This window comes from Centrocercus urophasianus, unplaced genomic scaffold (genome assembly GCF_019232065.1).
Source record: "Centrocercus urophasianus isolate 14NV4802_14NV808 unplaced genomic scaffold, USGS_Curo_1.0 seq_24, whole genome shotgun sequence".
NCBI classification, from domain to species: Eukaryota; Metazoa; Chordata; class Aves; order Galliformes; family Phasianidae; genus Centrocercus; species Centrocercus urophasianus.
In genome coordinates this window covers 3,227,325-3,249,120 of record NW_024884800.1, presented here as the reverse complement: position 1 = coordinate 3,249,120, position 21,796 = coordinate 3,227,325, and the positions used below count along the sequence as shown (strand labels likewise).

The 21,796-nt window shown below is 40.4% G+C and overlaps 1 protein-coding gene across 2 annotated transcripts; it reads right to left on the bottom strand.

The window, feature by feature from the left end:
- Positions 1-607: 607 nt before the first annotated feature.
- Positions 608-21,692, bottom strand: WDR44 (WD repeat domain 44). 2 transcript variants are annotated; one of them, XM_042825217.1, is made up of 21 exons: positions 21,585-21,657; positions 20,343-20,463; positions 17,259-17,292; positions 14,732-14,806; positions 13,602-14,232; positions 12,839-12,969; positions 12,652-12,744; positions 11,650-11,786; positions 10,940-11,023; positions 10,548-10,654; positions 9,442-9,593; positions 7,897-8,035; positions 7,737-7,801; positions 6,447-6,560; positions 5,091-5,213; positions 4,353-4,544; positions 4,078-4,179; positions 3,309-3,424; positions 2,909-3,036; positions 2,076-2,207; positions 608-1,684 (listed from the first exon to the last, which is right to left on the bottom strand). In XM_042825217.1, exons 4-21 carry the CDS (start codon positions 14,753-14,755, stop codon positions 1,590-1,592), a joined length of 2,565 nt encoding a protein of 854 aa, XP_042681151.1. In that variant the 5' UTR covers positions 14,756-14,806; positions 17,259-17,292; positions 20,343-20,463; positions 21,585-21,657; the 3' UTR covers positions 608-1,589. The 2 variants fall into 2 exon arrangements, with proteins under 2 accessions (XP_042681151.1, XP_042681150.1); XM_042825216.1 differs by lacking the exon at positions 20,343-20,463 and having other exon boundaries at positions 21,585-21,692.
- Positions 21,693-21,796: the final 104 nt, after the last annotated feature.

The window sequence follows — 21,796 nt, the reverse complement described above, 5'->3', positions numbered from 1 at the left end:
CTTCTGCACGTACAACCTATTACCAAAACTCACTTCTGGAATTACAGATTAAATGTTTTTGTGCCATCTTCCCACCTCTGTCAGTCAATAGAGCTCCAAGAACAAAACCAAAATCAAGAGCTTGCTTCTGCCTCACGCATACAGGAATTTTCAGATCCGTGAGCCATACTTACTGCAAGTGTGTCAACTGTGACTTTTCTAAAGCACACAGCATTTTTTGTATTTATTTTGTTGGACAATATACCCCTTGCAATTCCCTTTCACGTTCAAGCCAATACATCAACACCTGAGAAGAAAATTAAGACGGTGGGACCAATTCCCTGACTTCCCATATCTTCATTCTCCCACTAATGGCAACAACAGGAATCTTTACATGCTTCTGAAACCTCCTCCTTACATCAGATTACTTTACAACTGCACTCCATTCTGCTCCACAGTCAGTCCCAGTACTCCATTCCCCATGACACAGCTGTTAAGAAAGTGACAGGATGGGACAAAACAGAACTGAAAAGAAAAACGAGCACACAAGACCAATGATCTCACAAAGCAGCCAACGCTATTTAGACAAATGGCAAATTTAGGAATCAAAATGGGAAAGAAGCAACACTTTCCAAGTGTGTGACCAAGTTTAATGACATTTCTTCCTCTGAAACACTTGACCATCAATAACATTTCATGGGTCAGGGTGCCCAGAATGTTACTTCATAGGTGTTTTATATGAATATTTACAAAGACTTCCAAAATTCAGCGGCACTAAACAAACAAACAAGAACTTAAAACTTTAAGCTACAATGCTTAAAAAAATGTAAACAGTTTATTTTACGGAGTTGTAAAATATAAGAACTTTCTAATGCAGCTTGATTTTATCTGGAAGGTGAATGTATCCTGGTGCCCATGAACAAGGAATGAGAGAATTCTTTACACAAGTATTGTGCTCCAGTGTGCAAAAAATTACATATAAGAAAGGAATCTAAAGTCCACAACACTTAAAAGACAACAAAAAGTTTCACGTCCTGAAGTTGAGAAATTTATAAAAACATTTACACGTTGTTGCTGACCCATCAAAAAACTTGCATAACTTAAAACTCTGAACAACAGCTACTACAAATTCAGCATTTCTCTCAAATGGAATTTTGTGCAACGATCAGACCGAATCATTCACCACTTTTTCAGCCATTCCTCCATCTTCCCCACCACCCACACCCAGTGGCCACAAGAGCCACCAAAACCTCCAACAGATTTTCAACTTGGTGCATGTAACCAAAAGGCACACACAGATGTGAAGATGTTCTCGTGCAGAAACCTGTGCAGGTTCACAATGACATTGCAAAACACCTCTTTTCAGAAAGTTTAGAGTCTAATGTTTGGCAGCATTATTCTTACACGTTCCCTTCTATTCTACAAGCCAAAGTGTTAATTAGGTAGACACTGCTTTCCAAGAATCCAGTATTTGAGTAGCCATAAAATAAAGATTTTAAAAATAAATCAGCCTGTAACATTATTATATTAGATACTCTGCTTTTGCCCACGTTATTAATGGAATTTTAATCCCACAGTACCATGGTTTTATACTGTCAGTTGCAGAACAATTAAGATACACATTTCTTTTTGTTAATGAAGACTTTGATTGCTCCAGTGAAGTCAGCCGATAAAAGCACTTCTGTGTGATCTGTCTTCAGTGCTCCTTAAGGAAAGAGAACAAGCTGTTATTTCTTACAAATGAATCAAGCTCTCATTAACAGAATCGCTGACACTTTTCTTCCTCCAGCACATTCTTATTATCTGACCATTTCTTCAAGAAACACCCGCATTTCTAAGAAAGGGACTTTTGCATTCTATCCAATCCAAAGCTGTACCTCCTAACGGCTCAAGTTAACAGGAATACTGCCAAAATCCACAGGGCAACAACTACATCCCTCACTTCCTGGTCTGGGAGTTTTACATTGCAATAGCAGTCAAGATGTCCAGAACATTCACACCCCTTGCAATGACTTCTCTTCCAAAGAAGCCTCCCTCCCACATCAAAGTATTCTTCTCATATTGTGGTATCAAACAGAGGCCATCTTAACACCTACCAGAGGGAATGGTATCAGCTGTTTCAGAATCTTCTCCTTTACTTTCAGCTTCTTGCTTATCAGAAGTTTCCAGTGACACCATCAAGCCAGGATTGGGAGCAAAAATCGCAGAGGTGACCACAGCATTGTGTGCTTCAGAAAGACAAACCAATTTTGATTACCTTGTTCCAAGGGATTGTTCATTTTACAAGAACAGCAGGCATACATGTTAGTAAGTATCCAAGAATACCACTGTTAGCTGCACTAAGTAAATTCATCATTCAAGAAACAATTATCATTGTTTTACAACTCTGAGGACCTCTGAAGCTCCTGTAAGCACCCAAAGCTAACTAGCAAGAGTTCCAGAGCACATCTGATATAAACACTGCCCTGCATCTCCCAAAAAGCCCTGTGCATTGAGTGGTGATTCAGAGGCTGGATAAACAAAAGAGTTGCTCTTTTTCTTTCATTACATGACAAAAAGTAAATAAATGCTTGCATTCGTTTTTGAAGTCACATATGGGATCTAAGGGCTGATAAGTGTTTTGATTACATACTTATACAGCTCAGCTCTGCCAGTGAAACATGGCATTCATTCAGAATCTGACTGAAGCTGGAAAAGCTCCAAGCCATATCATCTCTTGCCATCCCAACCATGCATCCTAATCGCATGCACGTCTCCTGAGGATCAGGTTTTTGAGTCCACTTATTAAGAAACCCAAAATTACAATGCACCTTGCTTTATGATGTTAACAATTTGTTCAAACTAAATGAACAGTAGTGCTCAGAAAAGTATTTGTCTTCCAGGTTTTAATTTTATTTTCAAGTCTTTGATAAAATAATTGACTTCTTACCTTTAATGCCTTCCCAGAAGTCATTACGGTCTCTTCTTACAGATGTGAATTTGCTCAAGTCATGGTAGGTACTCCAAATATAAACATATTTATCTTCTGAACCGCTTACAATGTATGTAAAGTCATGGCTTAAGACAGAAAGGAGAAACATTACTTTCATTGGATGCTCAAGTAAGTGTTACAGTGGCTCTTTAGATGACTTGCAGTCAGACCAAGTTCACAACCTATAGGATCTTTTCATAGAATTACAGTCTTCAGTTACCTCTGTATTCTGAGCTTTAAGCCATCTCAGAGGCTCAGATTTGTACCAATGTATACAGATTATTCAAACAAAAGCCTCTGTACTTCTCCCATGCTACCTTCAAAATTCAACAACTGCCTTGCCATAACACTGTCTTACCTAAAGCTGGCTTTGATTTGGCTGCTGCTGTTGACGTAACCTTTGTATTTCATAGATAAAGACAGATCTCTTAGGTCATACAATCTAATTCTGGAATCATTAGATGTCACTAGTATCTAGAAAGAAATGAAAGAAAAATTAGAAGTGGAAGCAGTTAGCATGTACAAGAAGGAGCAACAGAGTTCATTCTCCACCTTTCGACTCAAGGCTTCAGTTCAGAGCAAAGCCAAGCAAAAGGACTGATTCCAAAGAACAGAGTACACTTTTTGGAATATCTGCCTTGAGCTTTCAGCATTTTTTCAGCTTCTGTACAAACCATAAAATGCCTTGGGTTGGAAGGATCCACAAGGATCACGAAGCTCCAACCCCCCCGGCCATCTTCCACATTTAATACTGGACCAGGAAGGCCAGGGCCCCATCCAACCTGGCCTTGGACACCTCTAGGGTGAAGAATGCAGAATGTTTCCAAGTGAATATTAAATTTGGAGACAATAGTTATGCCAAAGAAATTTTCACTGAAAGCCATTTAATCTATTAACATTTCTTCAGCTTCACATGAATCAGACCAGAGTATACTGAATTTTACCACTAGTCAGTATCCTGCGATGCAAAATAGGCAAAAGCAATTTCATCTAAGGAGAGTAAAAAGAATCCTGATTTAAGTTGATTATGGCAAACAAAGGTTAGCTGAGCAAGCAAAAACTTAATGAGCTTTAGATATAAATGCAAGACTCCAATATCAAGTCCAGCTTTTACTGAAAGGCAGTACCTTATTTTCCCCAGGCAAAGGTTCAATGCCAGTAATTTTCCTTCCAACTCTATTTCGACCTCTAGTAGAACGTACATGTATTTGTGTATGGTACTTCAAGTGCTGAAAAGAAATTAAAAATTATGTTTATTTCAAATAATTTGATTTAAACTGAAGTTTTTAACCTATTTTGCTTCAGGTTCTAACAGGTTTTGTCTCTTGATACTTAAATAAGAAGCATCACTTTTCAATCTTTATTGCTTAATGTGAGAAAACAATCTGGAAAACTTTCTTACCTCTGTGTCATAGAAGATGCATCTTCCATCATACGTGCCTATTACTGCATATTTGCCATTCTGACAGAAGTTGGCAGCTGTAATCAATTTTGTCTGCCCATCCACTTCATTCCATAATGCCACTTTTTTGTCAGGAATGTTCCAGAGTCGGAGCTTCCCATCCAATGAACCACTTAAGAAGTACCTGTCATCCTGAGAGGACACACTGCATTAGTCTCTGCTTGTGCTATAAGGATGCCCAGAAATATTTCCTTAAAACCATCCCAACTGATTTCCAAACTTCTGTGAGGAATCCCATAAATGTGTTCATTATGAAGTTTATGATGACTAAAAAGACAGTATTAAACTTACTGACAAGTTCAATTTCTTGAGATTCCTGAAAATATTACACATATGCAGCCTTCACAACAAAATACCTCCATCTAGGACTGTTAGGACAACTACATTTTTTCTTCCAAACACAAGCTGCAGAAGTACTAACCCTGAGTTATCCCAAGTTAGGCCAGCTGTGATGTTGTTAGCCTACAGACAGTTGACTTTCCACCTTATTCCTACAAATGGTGAAGCATGGACACTCTTAGTGATGCTTAATGAAAATGAAAACACTGTTCTGGAATAGTATCCAATGGGATACTTTGAAACCACACAAACTATTATTCAGTGTGTTTTTAAAGTTACAAATAAAGGGGTAAGAGTCTCAAATTCTGCCTCTGGAAGAAACAAGATTATTACACTTACCCTTGGATGGAAGGCTATAGCAGTGACAAAGTCTATATGCTGGAAACAACAGAGACATTCTCTTCTTGATATGTGCCACAGACGGACAGTTTTGTCCATAGAAGAAGAAAGCAAGAAGTAGTTCTGTGGAACAGGAAGATTCCATGGTTAGCAATGGGCACAGAAGTAACAGAAAATACAGAAGCTGATACCATGCATTTTTGTTTGAATTACAGTGCTTTCTACAGCTTTCTTGCAACTGCAAAAGCATCAGCCCAAAGCTCTCGTGCTTGATCACTGATGAATGTCTTTACCAGTTGCCATTTAACACTGTTTCACTAGATTGTGTAACTTGCTGAGATGCTGCAATTTTCCTTAGCACAACATTTCCAGGACACTGACTACAACTGTAACGCACCATAACACTGTAAATGTTAACAGGCTCCCCAGCCCCCGCTACAGAAGAAACTTGGGTGGGACTGCAGGGAAGATTTCTGAAGCTTCTTTAGAGCACAGCAAGCCATCAGGACTGCCTGCTCTCATGGGCAAATACAAGAGAAGCCCCATCTATCCACAGCATGTTTCAGGAAAGGCAACTCTTCAGAAATCAAGTTTCTTTTGGTGTGGTATCCTAAATGCTAATGGAAACAGGTCTCATCAATTCCTCCCTTTCCATGAATGTCAACATTTTATTCTTTCAGATAGAAATGTCCATTACTGAGTGGTGCTTTCCTTAAGCCCAGAACACCAAAGCTCAGTTATTAAACTCATTCTGGAAGAATCTCAGTGGAAATGAGTACTTGGAAAAGTAGTTACAAGAAAAATCAGCACAAGTTCCAGAGACAGGGCAAGAGCTTCCCTTAAGATCCTTCAACCAGAGTGAACTCTTAAAATAGCAAGTCTTCCAATAAGGAGAATTACCCAACTGAGCTTTGTGGGAAAAGTGTTGATAGTTAAGCACAAGGCAGTTCTCTAGTTTCAATACATGCTTCTCTTCAGTAGTTTTTCAGAATCTGTGCATTTTGCATAAAAACAGCAAAGAGTACAGAAGACAGGAAAAGCCATTAACACCATAACTCAAATTACAAAACAGCTCAGTGAAAATTCCTTCCCTCCAACTCTAAACATTTCAACTTACTTCAGTATCAAAAAATGATACAAAACCACAACTGCATTACTAGCTTGTTTTTATAGAAAGCCTTAATTAGAGAAGCCCAAGAAGTTAATTCTTTTTATTGCAGCTATTTGAGATGAAGTGATGTTTCTGCAAACCCTTTCTCTTAAATTGTTTTGTATTGTTCAGAAATATTTTTAATGGTATTTGATATAACAATGAAAACACAGGAGAACTGTGCAGCCTGTCTTAAGATGCCTTACTTTAGACCAGGAAAGATCAAGGAGATCTGCTGTATGCCCTTTGTATTTGCAAAACGGCCGCTGACGAAATGGAGCATTTTTATCATCTGGGTCTTCATCAACTCCACTGCAAATCTGTCAGATAAAGGTACAGAAATGTTAGAAAATGTTAGCTGGAAAACTTAAAGAAAGCAGTTACTGCTTACATGAAGCACAGGGCCTGTAACAATTTGAAGGACTCTTAAATTATACAAAATAACATTGTACTAATAAACACAGTAACTTTAAAGCACAAACCCACTGAAAAACATCCTCTTGAAATACCAAAACCAAGCAGCTCCACACTGTCCATCAATACAGCTTTTATTCAATGGGATAAACTTGACAGCAATTTAAGCAAATGTTCAAAGATAATCTTTTGGAATCAAGTATACCAAATTGGAGAAGTGTATTTCAATGCAGAAAATAAACTGCGAGTTAAAGCTTCGGTGTTCTAATGCACATCAAGAATGCTAACTTCCTAACAAAAGGGCCTTTCAGCATTGACAGGTGGCAAAACAAAAGCTAGAATTTCCCATACAAAAGCTCATGTAAAAATAGCCTTAAAACAACACCTCTGGTGTACATGGCATGCAGTTACTTAAGGGTAAGGACGGATTCCCCCTCCCCACCAAAAGCACGCATTAAATAATGTTACTGCTAAAAAGCTCCAGTTAAACCCTGGTTTTATCATTTGTTTCTTACACTACTGAAAACAGAAAAATCCTGATCACATTGATTTCAATGGCAAGATTAGGAAAGTATCTGAATGCTCTACAAGTAACAATGTCTTAACACTTCTGGTCTGTGATGTCCCGTTTTATTCTATCCAGATGTGCAAACAACATTATCCTTTGCCAGCCTTCTAAGTATGCTATTGTTCAGCTTGGCCTTCCTCAGAAAAGAGCATATGAAGTTAGATGTTAACCGTAAGCAATGCATGAAGGCAAAATGCTATGCCAGGAAATTCAATAGACTTTTTTCCCCTTTAATGTCTCTTTCAGAAATCTACTCTGGGAGACAAGTTAGTTGCAGAAGGCCACAGTGAAGCAAGGCAGACTACAAAATGTATGAAGTATAGTGACTTGGTTCCTTGTTTGCTTCCCAGATATGTGGGATAACAGTATTTGGCCGAAGAATATCGACAAAACATTTTGTCTATGCCTCAGGCCAAGAACTATTTAAAATGTGTTTGGATAAAGCAACAATAAAGACCTGGCAGTACAGAACAGTGCAACCACGTCTTCCTTTCTCAAGATCTAGTGTACATACCCCTGCATCAGTATCAGACTTCGAAGAATTGAGACTCTCTTGAGATGGGGAAGGTGAGACACGGCCTAGAACAGAAGCAGAAGCTCCACAGTCAGCACCAAGTTCCTACACCAGTAGAATTTCTAACGTTTTAGAGCTCTAGCAGTATATGGAAAGTTACCTTCTGTGTTGTATTTCATTCGCATGTTATTGAAGTAGTCAAAAGCATTTTTCAAAACCCATATTCTCACGACATTGTCCTGTCCTGCAGATGCAAGTAATCGACCACAGTGAGAGAATTTCATCGTCCAAACAGCGCCCTGTTCAAATAAAGAGACTGTGGTTTAAGTTACATAAACTACCCTTCCCATACAAAAAATGCTTTTATATAATGTCAACAGATGTGATTCAGGACATACACAAAAAAAAGTTGTAGATTGGGGCACTGAAAAGTAATGGTTGCATCTGGTGGACAGTGTAACACATTTTGCAAAAAGTTTGAAAGCATACAGGGTAGAATGCTGTAGAAGTAAGGATTTAACATTGCTCAGTGCCACCACAGTGTTCTACATGAAATTGGTATGATTATTAATGGACAGCAAGGCAGAGGTGACATGCAGATGCAGCAAATATTTGTAGCTGTGCTTGAAGTTAGTTCAAGCTGTGGTACCATTTCACTTTTTCCCCTTGGAGAAATCATGCTTGTTTACAACAATTCCAGCACCCTAAACAAGTACTACATATATACATTAAATGAGGATTTTGCAAAGCTTGTGACAACTCTTTATCCAGTGCAAAGTCCAAAGAGTCAACCAATGAGAACATGGTACCACACCAGCAGTATTCCATCTTCTGTTTAATGAACAGATACCAGGTATTCGACCACACCAACCCAGCTCCCTTTTCAAATTCTTTTGGGGAACTTCCTAGGTTTTAAGAACTCAACTATTGGCTTGATAGAAACTAATATAGATGCACAGTCTTGGAAATGTTTGTTTTGAAGGACAAAACAGTGAAACTGACTGCTATATGCCTTATCCTCAGCCTAACACTTTAAGATGAGGGACAGCTTCAATTGTTGTCACAACTGCTGTCAGTAAAAGTACCTGGGGAGTCAAATACTAGAATGAATGAGTTTCAGACCCCACAGGTGAACATGCAGCACTAAAACAGTGATGGATGGGAGGTTTTGCTGCTCACCCTCCACAGTTGCCTGTTTGGAAACATCACATTCCAGTCTCTTCCCTCCTTATCATCGCAGTTCATACAACCCACTAACCTCTCCCCACTTTTGCCAGCAGAACTCATCCAGTATTTCAGTTCATTAATTATGTTTATATTTCTTACAGGCACATAAGTTCAGTTTCTGCTGACTTGGACAAACTTGCTGTTCTGTGCTCACTTCTGTTAGTGGATCATAGCCTATTTGTGGCTTACATTTCTAGGTACAGAAATCAGGAAAACAAGTACCATGCAACACAAACCCTTTTGAGGAAAACTTCCAGAGAATCTCTCATGCTCAATTATGTGTTTACCCCTTTCTTTTCCCTGAAAAATTTGATCAAACCAGTCAAGTTTTCATCTCTTGCCAGAATATTGATTTTACAGAATGGAACTAACTGCCCCTTCAAGAAAAAGTATGAAGGTCATCAAGTAGATAAAGGCTAAAAGTTGAATTTTAGGCTGAACAGATTCAACAAAACAAAAATGGAGATCTAAGACGTACCATATGCTCTCCACTGAGATCCTGAACAACTTTAATTTGTTCAAAGTCATAAGGTCCCTTGAAGCCATGTGCTGCTTTGAACTTAACTGGTCTTGTATACGGCATCCCTTCATCATCACTGGAAGAAGGATCATCTTGATCTGTATGGAAGACTAAAAGGAACACAAATTCAGAATGTTGCAGCACACTTTCTACTAACAAGAATATGTGCCAATACATTTCAGTAGCAGATCAGTCTTGAATTTGCAAATTTTGATAAACAGCTGTAAGACCTTAAAGCAAAAGATAAATACGTTGCATCAAGGTCTAAGAACACACCTATACTATTTTTGGTTTGCAGTACATCCAAAGACTCAACACCCAAAGTAATTGCCATGAATTTTTGCTCTGCTTCATATCTTGCACCAGGTTTTGCATTCAGCACATCCTGCACGTCGCAATTTCTGCCAATTTAACACATGCTGAAAATTACAGATTTAATCATATTGGTTTCTTCTTACAATATGCAGAAAGGGCCTGGTGGGCTGCCCATGGAAGCAGGAGAACTGCAGAAAAACTGGCACAAAATTCCAGTGGCAATATAGGATCGTGAAGCGCAGCAGTTCAGTGGCACTTGTGTCTCTGCCTGTGGTTAAACTGGCCTAGTTAAGTACTAGATTCCTGTCTGGAAAACTGCTGAAACAAAGGGACAACTCAGCTGTTTTCAGAAAAACTTCTACCAGGAGTTCCAGCTGTCTGAGGATAGAGCACTGATTGTCAGAAGGCCAAGTGACTTTATTAAAGCAATTAAGAAAATCCCAACTTCTAACTGTGTTGGAATAACTCTAAGAAAGATTGTTATACTGTTAGAAAGCTGTCTAGATATGAAAGTAGAAATCATACTATTCAACTGGCTTTACTAAAAGTTAACTCAACATTTGCTGCAAAAGAAACCAGCCTTGTAACCTCAGAATACCTACCAAGCTACAGACTTGAAGAAGCCAACTGCACTCAGGTAGCACACACCAGTATGTGTCCCCTCAGCCAGCTTTGAATTTGAGAAGCCCAAGGATAAACAGATTTATTTGGTGGGTGGGGGAGTAACGCACAGAAATCATGTCACTGACCTTCATCTCGAACACTCTTGACTTTATTTACAGCACGTTCCCCATACTCTTCAGCAAGGTGCTTTGCTCGCTTTACAGATTTGCCAAGGAACTTTTTCAGCTGCGTGCTTAAGAAGGGAGGCATTTATTCAACAACAGTGGCAAATTCTTATTTTTTGTTATTACGAATCACTAGCTTCGATTTGAAATGCAGCATTATTGCTTTCCACTACTGTTTCTAAAAATAAGCATTTAATTTGCCAGCAGTCATGTAATCTTCAGTTGAACTGCAGAAAAATAGGCTTAAGTAATTTCAGATACCAATTAAATAACTTGTTTGGATTTAAGAAGGGGAGTTTCAGCTTAAAATGAAACCTGACGTTTATTTGTAGAGACATGGAACAGCATCTTACGTTTTCTGCTTTAACCTCCCTCCATCAGTATCTGTCTGCTGTGTCTGCATTTTGTCTTCATCATCAGACTGTGCTGCGTCGTTACTAGGAAATACAGGAGTTGGTGTTCAGTATGAAATCTTACTGTATGTAGACAGTGAAAAACCAGTAAAGTAGGACCAAATGATAAAACAGGTCTTTCATTTCTTAGGAATCTCGATAGTAAAACTGCATATATGTCCTAGATGTCAAAGAAACAGTTCTATGAAAGAGAAATTTTATTTTAAACAGCAATGCAAAAAAAAAAAAAAAAAAATCCTGATTTTTTTATGTATATGCATCAATCTAGGCCTTAGAAATAAGTCCAGTTTCTAAGTTGACATAATTCCCTGATCATTAAAATGTAAAATTCAACTTAAAAAACAACAAACATTCAGTCTTAAAGATGAGAAAGGCCCAAAGCTCTGAACAGAGCAGGGAAACCTTCCAGTAGAAGCCACAATGACCACAGGCCCACACTGCAGTATTATCATAAACTTTCAATTAAATTAGAAAAATTTCAATAAATAATTCTGTTGCCTCAATAAATAACCCAGTTCAGACAGAATTGGGAATTAAACATGCAAATCAGAGACAGCTGGATTGGGACTCTTGCACAAAGAGTCCTCTGTATGCAAAAAAATATGACAGAAGCAATACTAGAAAGAGTTTAAAGCTATCATCATTCATACCTGACATATTCTTTAGTTCTCCTCATGATATGCAAAGTGAGAGGATTAATGCCTGTTGGCAACTTCTCTTCTGCCAAACTCAGGGGTATTTCTTCACCTGTGTCAAGGTTTTTTATCATTACACTTGCTAGAATTTCCTATGGAAGAAATATGGTGTGAAGTCAAGATGACTCAAACAGGCATCAAAAGGAAAACAGAAATCATGCGGTCTTACAGATTATTTACAGCAGTGAGAGATCATGTTGTTCACTGCATTTTACAAAGTTCAGGCTAATCTTGCTGTCAGCATGCTACTGCAATTGTTACAGAGCACCACACACAGATAAACAACCAGATGTCATCACAAGCTTTGATTTCATAGACCAGAAATGCAGCCATATAAAAATCAGACACTACCTGACACAAGCTGTGCTAAAAATCAAACATACAATAAAATTACTCTGAAGCACCCCCACCTTCCAGGTATTTTAGCAGATTTAGGCAAAGAATCTCTGCCTACAGATAAAGAGTATTTAAACCTATCAAGTACTACAGAAATGGGTTTTTTTGGAACACGAATACACCTGTTGAGCAATAGTAAGCTGACAACAGTTTGATAGCATCACTAGGATAAACTGAAGTTATTAACTGAATAAATTACTTCTCAATATTAGGAAAGTCATTTTCTTGTTGCTGACTTCTTCCTGTTTTCTGTGCAGGAAAAAATGATCAGCTTTGCTAACGTTCCCTCACATTAACCTTGCAATGTGTTACAAGCACAAATTCACAGCATCCCAGACCCATTACAGCTCATACTTCTAAACATTACTACTTCAAATGACTCAAGAACCACAAAGTCCTTAAATGGGTGAAGTCAGTATGCCATCCCTTCTATCTGAGCCTCTGGCCACAGCTTATAGCAGGCCAGGGGGCAAGAGCAAGGTGTGAATACTGCAATTAACTCAGCAGACTGGAAAAAGCAAGCACAAAAAAGTACTGTGTACAGATTGCTTTTATCAATACCTCATCCGTGAGTTCTCTTCCAGAATTAGATCTGGGTCTTTGTGGTCCAAGCACTTCATTTGTCGTTTGGCCATCAGCTGCTTTTCCATTTTCCTGAAATTTTGCAGACAGAAGATACATAACCTCTAACAATGGAATGACAGAAAACGTTGCTGTGATTCTCAGACTTGAAGCCATTTCCCAATACCTGAGCAGTGACAATTTTATCTCCGCTAGTAGCGCTCGCCAAATCCAAAGAAGGCTGAGAATCCTTGGGCATGACCTCAGTCACTGCACTTGGAGTTAAAAGACCACCAGCTGTGAAATTCTCTCGAGGAACTGAAAGGAGATTCATAACAGTAAAAAGAGCATAGCAAGAGCCACGGACAGGCTACAGAGATTACTGGAGTGCTGACATTATCTGACAACTTTCTGTTCATTAGTTGTTTTTTCCCCCCCCCCATGAACCACCACTAGATCTGTCCTAACAGCTACATATTTCATATATCGTATCTATGCCTCCAGCTATTTCACACTTGGTCTTCTTCAGTTCTGCTAACAAATTGGGGTTTTTATTTCCTCTTTTGCTTATTTTCCTAGTAACCCAGGATACTCATTTTCATGAGTCCTCAGCCTACACACTGACTTGTATTTCTAACCTAACAGAGATAACAGATACTTCATTCAAAGCCTCTTTTCTTTCCTTAGCTTCTGCATTGGTATGGCTAATTCTTCTTGCTGCAGAAGTAGCTCTTTTGGTAAAAAGTGTTATTTTGCAAGAGAGTCCAAGAATTAGAAGCATTTGTAATGCAAAAGGCTTTTTTTTTTTTTTTTTTTTTTTTTTTTTACACTATAAGGATGTGGAACTGTTACAGCTTTTCTTTGCTTGCAGGTCGACTGAAAACACAAGATCTAACGACTCTTCCCTCAGAACACAAAAATAGCTGAAGCCACTTAAATAAATGACTTGCCTTCTAAAACAGGTTTTTGTACTTCAAAATCCAGTTCACTCTTTTTTTTCCGGGGGGGTGGAGCGGGCCGTGCAGGAGGTGGGGGTCTTGGAGGAGGAACATTTGTTGGAGGTGGTGGCCGTGCTGGAACAGGCTTCTTTGTGCTAGCAACAATATCAGGTTCCACAGTAAGATGCCTTGGTGGTTTTGCTGGAGGCATTTCTTCTGTTGTAGGAAGGTCTTTGGTAGATAAATCTGAAGTCACTTGTCCTAAAGTATTTGCCTCTTTCTCGTCTCTTATGTCCTCATCTTTCGGTGTTTCTTCTTGTGCTTCAATTTCATCCTTTTTATGGTCAGTTGTATTTGTTACTTTTGTTAGTTTATCAGTTTCCTGTTCCTCAGAAGTAAATAAAGGCCTCCCAGCTTCCAACTCAGGGTCCTCACACACACTCTGATGCACTGGTTCACTTGGATCTTCTTGTAACGAAGCTTTAGCAGCCAGTACTTCTGGAATACTATTAATGATACCTGCACCAGCAATCCAAGCATTTGCATCTGAAGTTGGAACAGTCAGTCCTTTCCCTCTAGAGGCTAAAGAATCATCATCTAGTTGCTGTGCTTTCTGGCTTTCTTCTATAATACTGTCAATAATCTAAGGAAATAATGAAAAAAAAAAAACCAACATTGTACTGTTAAACAGTAGCTACTTCTGGGGAACACTTACCATACAGTTTGTATGGTAATACAATAAACAGAAAAACTCTTCATTGAGGAGTTACTTTGTATACAAAACATATTTTGACTAAAATTCTGAGGACCAGAACCTAGATGCAGGAATAGGTGCATCTGAACAATGAAACAAAATTAGTAATTTTCTTTCCTCTTTAATTTGAGAGACAGCTATCGCTGCATCAAAAGTTGTTCAGCTGTTTGAGATTTCACATACCAGTATAGAAGATTCTATACATTAAACAAGTCAATGCTTGCAAATCTTAGATACGTTTTTAGAATACTTTAGCTTGATGTTTACCCTTCAGATGAATATTCTCACTAACAGAAGCCACACATTCTGTTAGCTTTTGGATGACAACTCATTAGAGTTATTTCATATTTCCAGTGTGAGGATGGAAGTGTAAAGAAGCATAACAAACCTCTTTTGAATCATCTTGCTTCATTTCTTGTACAAAGGTTTCATTTCCAGCTTTGTGCAGCCTGCTGTCCACATCCTATGAAAAAAAGATACAGGATGATGGTAGTGAGAAGGTCTTGAGTAAGATTACATACAGCTTGAAGAAACTGCATTAAGCATAAAGGAAAACAATGCTGCCACATATTCATCCATTATGGAATAAGTACCTATCTGGCAGAAGTAATGCACAGTACACATGCAGATTATTTCACACTGGCACACACAGAATCAGCGTGCTCATTGCTAAACAAAAGGCAATTCAACATTTGGTATTTAACCTCCTGCCTGTTTGTGTTGTAATGCACAGAAATCTGATGAAAGACTCCAAGACAAACATATCTTACTTGGAAAATGATGGCTTTTATAAATGACCTAAGTTCTACGTCTTTAAAAGATTCCAGCCTCAACTAAAATAGAACCGAAGGTATCACGAAGATTAGAGAAACATGTTTAAGAACCTGGAGCAGAGATACATAAACATACTTTGCTCTCTGTCAAGTGTGGGAAAAGATGCCAGAACTGCTTTATCACCACTTACAACAGAAACATGATTAGCTTTCAATGTAAGTGTAGTTTAGAAATGTACAAACAGCAACACCACGTTGGCACAGCCTGTTAAACAAGGAATAAAAATAATGCAGTAAAGCGGGTTGTGCCAAAATAATTTATTAAGTCCTTGTAAGAGTCTTAAACCTTGCATAATAAAATAATTAACCAATCACACTTATGGATAAGCTCCAGAAACAACAGACACTGGGTATATCAGGTACGTGCATCTATACAGAGGCTTAGCACTGAACATATCCCAGCTCTGAGTGAAAGGATTCGTCAATTTCTGAACAATCCTATGCTCAGGAAAGCAAGCACTTGACACCACAGAGGTTACTGCTTTAACCAGAAGCCAACTTTAACCTCAGTTAGTATGGTTTACTGCACATTACATGCATCCTGTTGACATGAAGTATTGACAACAATGCCTAGAGCACTGCCTAAAGGGGAGTCTGATAGAAACCCCCAATGCTGAAAAGGACCTGCAGAGAACATGTAATCCTTCTGACTAATGGGGCAGTCTCAGAAAAAGAGAAAGACTTTTCGTGACTGGCTCGAGTTTATTAAATAAGCCAACACCTGTTCAGAAAGTTAAGAAAAAACAAGCATATCTTGGCTGACTCCCTGAGCAGAGATACAGAATCACTGTCCTCCTCCTCCTCCTCCTTCCTACTATGCAGAGACAGCTGCAATTATTAAAATCTTATTCCTCTCTGTCCACTCCTCCACCACCTTCCATACGTTTTTTTCCACTCTGTTTTTGTTTTAATCACCGTTTACCTTCAAAGACACAGATAAGAATTTAAGTGCAATCAGTGCCTACAGTAACCCATTGCATTAATTTCTAATTCTGTTGACTTAACCTCACACACCTGTTAAACTTTGGACTTCAGGAATCTTTCTTACCCACTCCAAGGCAAACTGTACCATTAGTCACACACTCAGAGAACTGATACAGTACCAGGCAGAGAGAGAACAGTGATTCAGCTTCAAAAACGGTGACTTAGGACGATACTTACAAAAAAGAAAGAGCTGTAAGCAACATGTAAAACCTGGTAATGAAAATCCTCTAAGTTTCAGCCAACAAGACACTCAAGACAGTTTGGCTGCACTGAGCTTAGAAGGAACGATAGCTACATTTCTTGAAAGGTTTATTGTTAAAGGGATGTTACACGTTCAAAGTATTAAGCAGAACACAAAATAGATGGCTGCTCCACAAGAGATGCCATAGGAGCTGGTATCACTGTAAGAAGACGACTGATTTGCTGGCAGCTGAAGAGAGGAAGCTATCACCTACTCTCTAACGGTGCTGACAAATACAGCATTTGATTTATTGGGACAAAATATTGAGCCTCCTTTACTCCATCCGAGCACTGCACAAGTATCACTGCTGGCTCTTTGGAGACCAGAAAAACAGTGACATTTGTACAAGATTCAACTCCTTATTTTAACAGGTGTCACATTCAGCTGACTGCCGGCTGTGCACAGATGCAGCACACCAATTACTTGTGTAGGAAGTGGCAATGCCATCTCCATCAGCTAAATATAGTGCTGTATTTTCATGTCACCTGAAGTACACACGCAGATTTTTCTTATTTTGAAGACTGAAGGGAATAAAGTCAGTATTTCAGATCAACCAGGACCCCAAAAAAACCAAGTCCCATGGAAACGTGCTTCCTATTCACAACTCATCTGAAAGAGAATAGCCTAGCAGTGAAGTACAGCTCAATTAATTTGCAAATTTCATTTTTAGAATCAAATTAGCTTCAAGACATGTTGAAGTTCCCTAAAACTAAAGCTGGAACATCAAGAGACACAAGCAGAACATTTGCTCCCTGCAGCAAAGAAAGCTTACCATTCCTCAAGGAGATGTCAGGACTGCCACAGCACACCTACATTAAGTAGAAATGCTTACACCTGATTGATTTTAAGAAACTCACCTTCAATACAAAGGATCCAACCTTTGATGGTGACCTGTTAGAAAGAGAAGACAGACTTATGCAGAGCTCCAGGAAAGAAATCTCAACAGTAAGCTTTGTATTAAACAGTTTTAATGGTCTTCCTTTACAATGAGGTATACTTAATGATTCAGACAAGCAGTGAATGCTTCTGATACACTGCTCCTTTATACAGAACACTCCAAAGAGAGTTAAGAGCCCTTCTGTCTGTCACAAACCCACTGGAGATTCTCCAATCCCTGACAGTTTCTCAGCTCCAGCTTCCACAAACCATCTTTCTGTCATCCTTTTCTTAGTGTACCGATGTTACTCCAAGCACACATTTAAAATCATCTCCCATTACACATAATGCAGACCCTGATATAGTCTGGCTGCATTAGCATCCACTCTGAGACGACCTCTCATTTCACTAATTACACAAAAAAAAGGAGGTATCTTTGGGGACTGGCATCATGCAATTACTTCTCTTCAGGTCACCACACAAACCAATCAGTGAACTGTCAATTTTCACTACATCCCAGACCTGCAGCTCAGAATGCTGTTAGATATTTAAACACCGAGTCTTATTGTGATGACAAGATTGTACAGTTTCCTATCACAGCACTTGTCCTATCACAATACTTCCCAGCTACCAGCACGCTCCCTTCTGCTGCAGGCACATCACTCCCTCACTAGTAACACACCATGTGAGGTTCAAACAATGTAGCTGCCCTTCCCAAATTCCTTAACTTTCAAATACTCAGCTTTGTGGAAAATCTGCACTCAAAAGCAGCATCCCACATTGATGCTCTGACACAACACAGAAGAGCACAAAAATTTAGTTTTCTTTCACATAGGACTGCTCAGTAGATGATGGGATTACATATTTGTAACACAACGGAAAGCACAGCAGTGACAGCAGAGCAGCAAGGTCCCAGGCTGCAGCCAGTGAGGATGTGCTCAAATGCAACAGCTGTGAGCACAGAAACAAAGGGAAGAAGCTGCCTACCTTCAGAAGGCCTCAGGCATGCAGAGATGCCCTCACCTCCACTACCAACCCTTACATGAGGGCTGTGAGGGGTGGATCCTGGCTCCAGCCCTTCCATCCACTCAGGTACATTTCATACACCTGAACTCCACTGGGCTGGCCCTGCCTTCCACCAGGTGCTCCATCACTGCTTCAAGCCATGACTTAGTATTTCCACTACAATATTTTATAATAGATTTTGCAGGTTGCATCTCAAGTAAAAAGCTTCTAACTCCAGTATCCTAACGTGACACCACCAGTACCATCAGTTTAACAAAGAGAGGAGTTAAAAGTTACCCGCAAAGATTGGGCAATAGTGGAAGAAAATTCCTATTTCACCTGCACAAACAGCACAGGTCTGATTAATCTGAACACCAGATAAACACTTTAAGAAGATCTTTGTACTTATTCAGCTGCAGAATTCATCCCAATACTGACCAGCCGCAAGGAAGCCACTCTCCCACTAGTAGCTCTAGTGCAGTACCCAAAATACAGTATTTAGCAATTCTTCATTACACAGCAGGTGAACTGTGTTTCTTTATAAGAAATAAAGTGAGTCATGTACCTGCATCCAAACAACTGTGCCTGACTTCATGTTCTTCTCTCACAACTGCCATCCTCCTTCATGCCCACAATAACTTCTGAGTTTTTTTTCCTTGACCTTTTTTCAGTTACAGCCTTTTGATAGTGGAGTGACAGAGGTTCAATCAGGATGTTTTCTGCCACACTGCCTCTCCATCCCCATTCCAATGACCACAGGACCAACAGGCCTTCACTTCAGCCTTCACTGACTGGCTACACTGGCACCTAGATCTTTTCCTAGGATGCTTACAGAAGCAGACATTGCTTTGGACCTAGCAAACAATAAAATGTCCGTACATCATACCAAAAGCAGTTACACATCAAAAGACCCGCAGCAGAAGGGAAGGATGTAGACCTCAGTGCAGGCAGTGGAGAAGTCTCCAAACATTTTATTTCAGCACACTTCAGCTCACACACATCATCAGTTCAGAAGAGCTATCTCAGCCAATTACCAAATGACATTCGGTAGCTAATTCTGCCATTTTTGCTAATTAATCCTTACGAAGTACCAATTATACACATACTTAAGGATATGGTGCTTTCCTTCAGAGAGAGATTTGATCATTGGTAGTTACTGACTTAGAGGGGGAACTGGGAGCTTCCATACAACTTGAAAATTCCACTCTCACACATCACAGCAGTAATGAGTAAAGCAACCAAAAAGCAAAGTCACCACTTCAGAATTTCTATATGAGCAATTATCAAACTTCCCTATGCAGGGCAGTGGGGAGGAAACGAGAAAAAACACTTTTAACGAAAGCAAATCTATCTGCACTACTTCACAAAAAGCTGTTTATAGTATATGCTGCAAAAAAAATATACATATATATTCCTGTGTATTTTTGCTGATTATCAGAACATGAATGTGTAAGGAAATAACTGAAAATGCAGATGCTAACACACACTTTTCGGTCGCCCTTCCTCTCACAAGAAATTCTCTATTTTGGGGGTCGCAGCTCAGTGCCATTACACATGTATAGGTGTCAGAACTGCAATCTACAAGCCTGCTGCCAAAAAGCATCCAATGTAAATGTGAAATTGGCTCTCAGGAAATTCCAAAGCTTATTTAGAGAAAATACTCTGTGTTGTTAGTACAGACTGAATATCAGACTGAATGACAGATTCAGTATCCACATTGCAAACTAAGCCCTCTGAGATCTCCTTACTTGATGCCATCGATCTGAGCCAATGATGAATTCTTATAGGTTATAGAAGAGCAATAGCAAACAAAAAAGAGCTTCAGTTTTAATTTCTTTTAACTTATTCCATAGCAAGTCCTACTTAATACATGTGGGGGAAACTTGCAAGTCCGGACAGACAGCATTATTTGTAGCAAACAAAAGGTAAGATATGGAGCCAGGACAGATTTAATGGCTCCCTTTTACCAAAGAATGGATGTTTCCTGCTTTTAGCCACAAATCCCATATCTTCACCCTACCCTCTCTCCATCCTCTCAGGCTGCAGCTGTTTCAACTTACTGAAGAGGTTTTGCTGTTCCTTGTTTTCAGTTGCTTTCAGTTACTCAGTTAAAACAACTCAGAAGGGTTTGGTGATCACTAGCATCTGGGCAAGGTGAGAAGCAGGAGCATCACCACGTTTCTGTAACAACATGCTGTTAATTCATCTTACTACATCTTTCAAAACTGTATGCCAAGGCACGTTTTTCCACCAGGCTACTTAAAAAGCTAAGTTAAGAAAAGCTTTGCTATGTGTGAGGATGCAGAGGAGGTTTTTCACACACACAGGGTGGTGACGCACTGGAACAGGTTGCCCAAGGAGGTTGTGGATGCCCCATCCTGGAGGGATTCAAGGCCAGGCTGGATGTGGCTCTGGGCAGCCTGGTCTGCTGGTTGGTGACCCTGCACAGAGCAGGGGGTTGAAACTACGTGATCATTGTGGTCCTTTTCAACCCAGGCCATTCTATGATACGATTCAAGCCTAGCCCTTCCCTTGTTCAAGGCACCCAGGAGCCATTTATACAGATAATAACAAACCCCTGATCAATTATTAAAGCTCCAATGGATGGATCCCACAGCCCATATCTCATTGCTATGCTGAGCTACGTGGCACCTCATCCTGCAAGGTCAAACTGTGGAGAGGTTTGGTCCGGACTGCCTGAAAAACCAGAGCTGATACAACCCACTGAGCACAAAACCAGAAAGATATTTACCCTTGCAGAAGAAGGAGCGTGTTTGGCTAACGACAACAACACAGTGAGGCAGCTCTGAGCTAACAGGTGCGGGAAGCTGTGCTATAAAACGCTGCTCAGAACCCTTGATACTTAACATCCAGGCAACGGCATTAGAAACGAACGACAGAGTGCACCTGAAGTTGTTTAAAAGACAGGAACAGCGAGCCCGGTGCTGGAGAAGCCCCGTTGCTCGTCCTGCACCAGAAAAATCACATCTTTCCATCACTAAAGGAGGATTTGAGCCATCAGCACGGATCGCACCGCCGCACATCCTTCCCAGACACGCATCCTGCCCGCCCGAGGAAGGCTAGTCTCACCCCAGCGTAATAACAGCAATACCAGCCCCGCCAGCCGCCCCGTGTCCCCGCAGCCTCTCAGTTTCGGCTCCCCCCCCCCACCGACCCACCGCGCTGCCCCAACACCCGCTGTGTGCAGACGGCGGGGCGACCGCCTCCCCCAGAGCCGAGCCGAGGGAGGGGAGGGCAGGGCAGGGCAGGGCAGGGCAGGGCGGCGGCCGCACGGGACTCACGGCGCGGGGGAGGCGGCCGCCAGGTGAACATCTTCGGGAGCGTCGTAGAACTCCTCGGTGTCGCTGTCGGAAGCCATGGCGGAGCCGGGCCGCACCGCGCTGGGCTGAACCGCCGGCAGCGCAGAGCTGCGGGGCCGCGGCCACGTCCGGGCAGGACGGGACGGGCAGGCGGGGGCCGAGAAACTCTCGCGAGAGCAGCGACGGCACCGCCC

What these genes read in the sequence shown, in the direction of transcription:
- WDR44 (XM_042825216.1), bottom strand. Translation starts at nt 21,661, where the DNA reads ATGGCTTCCGACAGCGACACCGAGGAGTTCTACGACGCTCCCGAAGAT. An exon ending in CAAGAGTGTTCGAGATGAAG is followed by an intron (nt 9,594 to 10,547) that starts GTCAGTGACATG and finishes TGTTCCTTTTAG; the next exon opens with TCTTCCATACAGATCAAGAT. An exon ending in CTTTGCCTGGGGAAAATAAG is followed by an intron (nt 3,425 to 4,077) that starts GTACTGCCTTTC and finishes ATTTCTTTCTAG; the next exon opens with ATACTAGTGACATCTAATGA.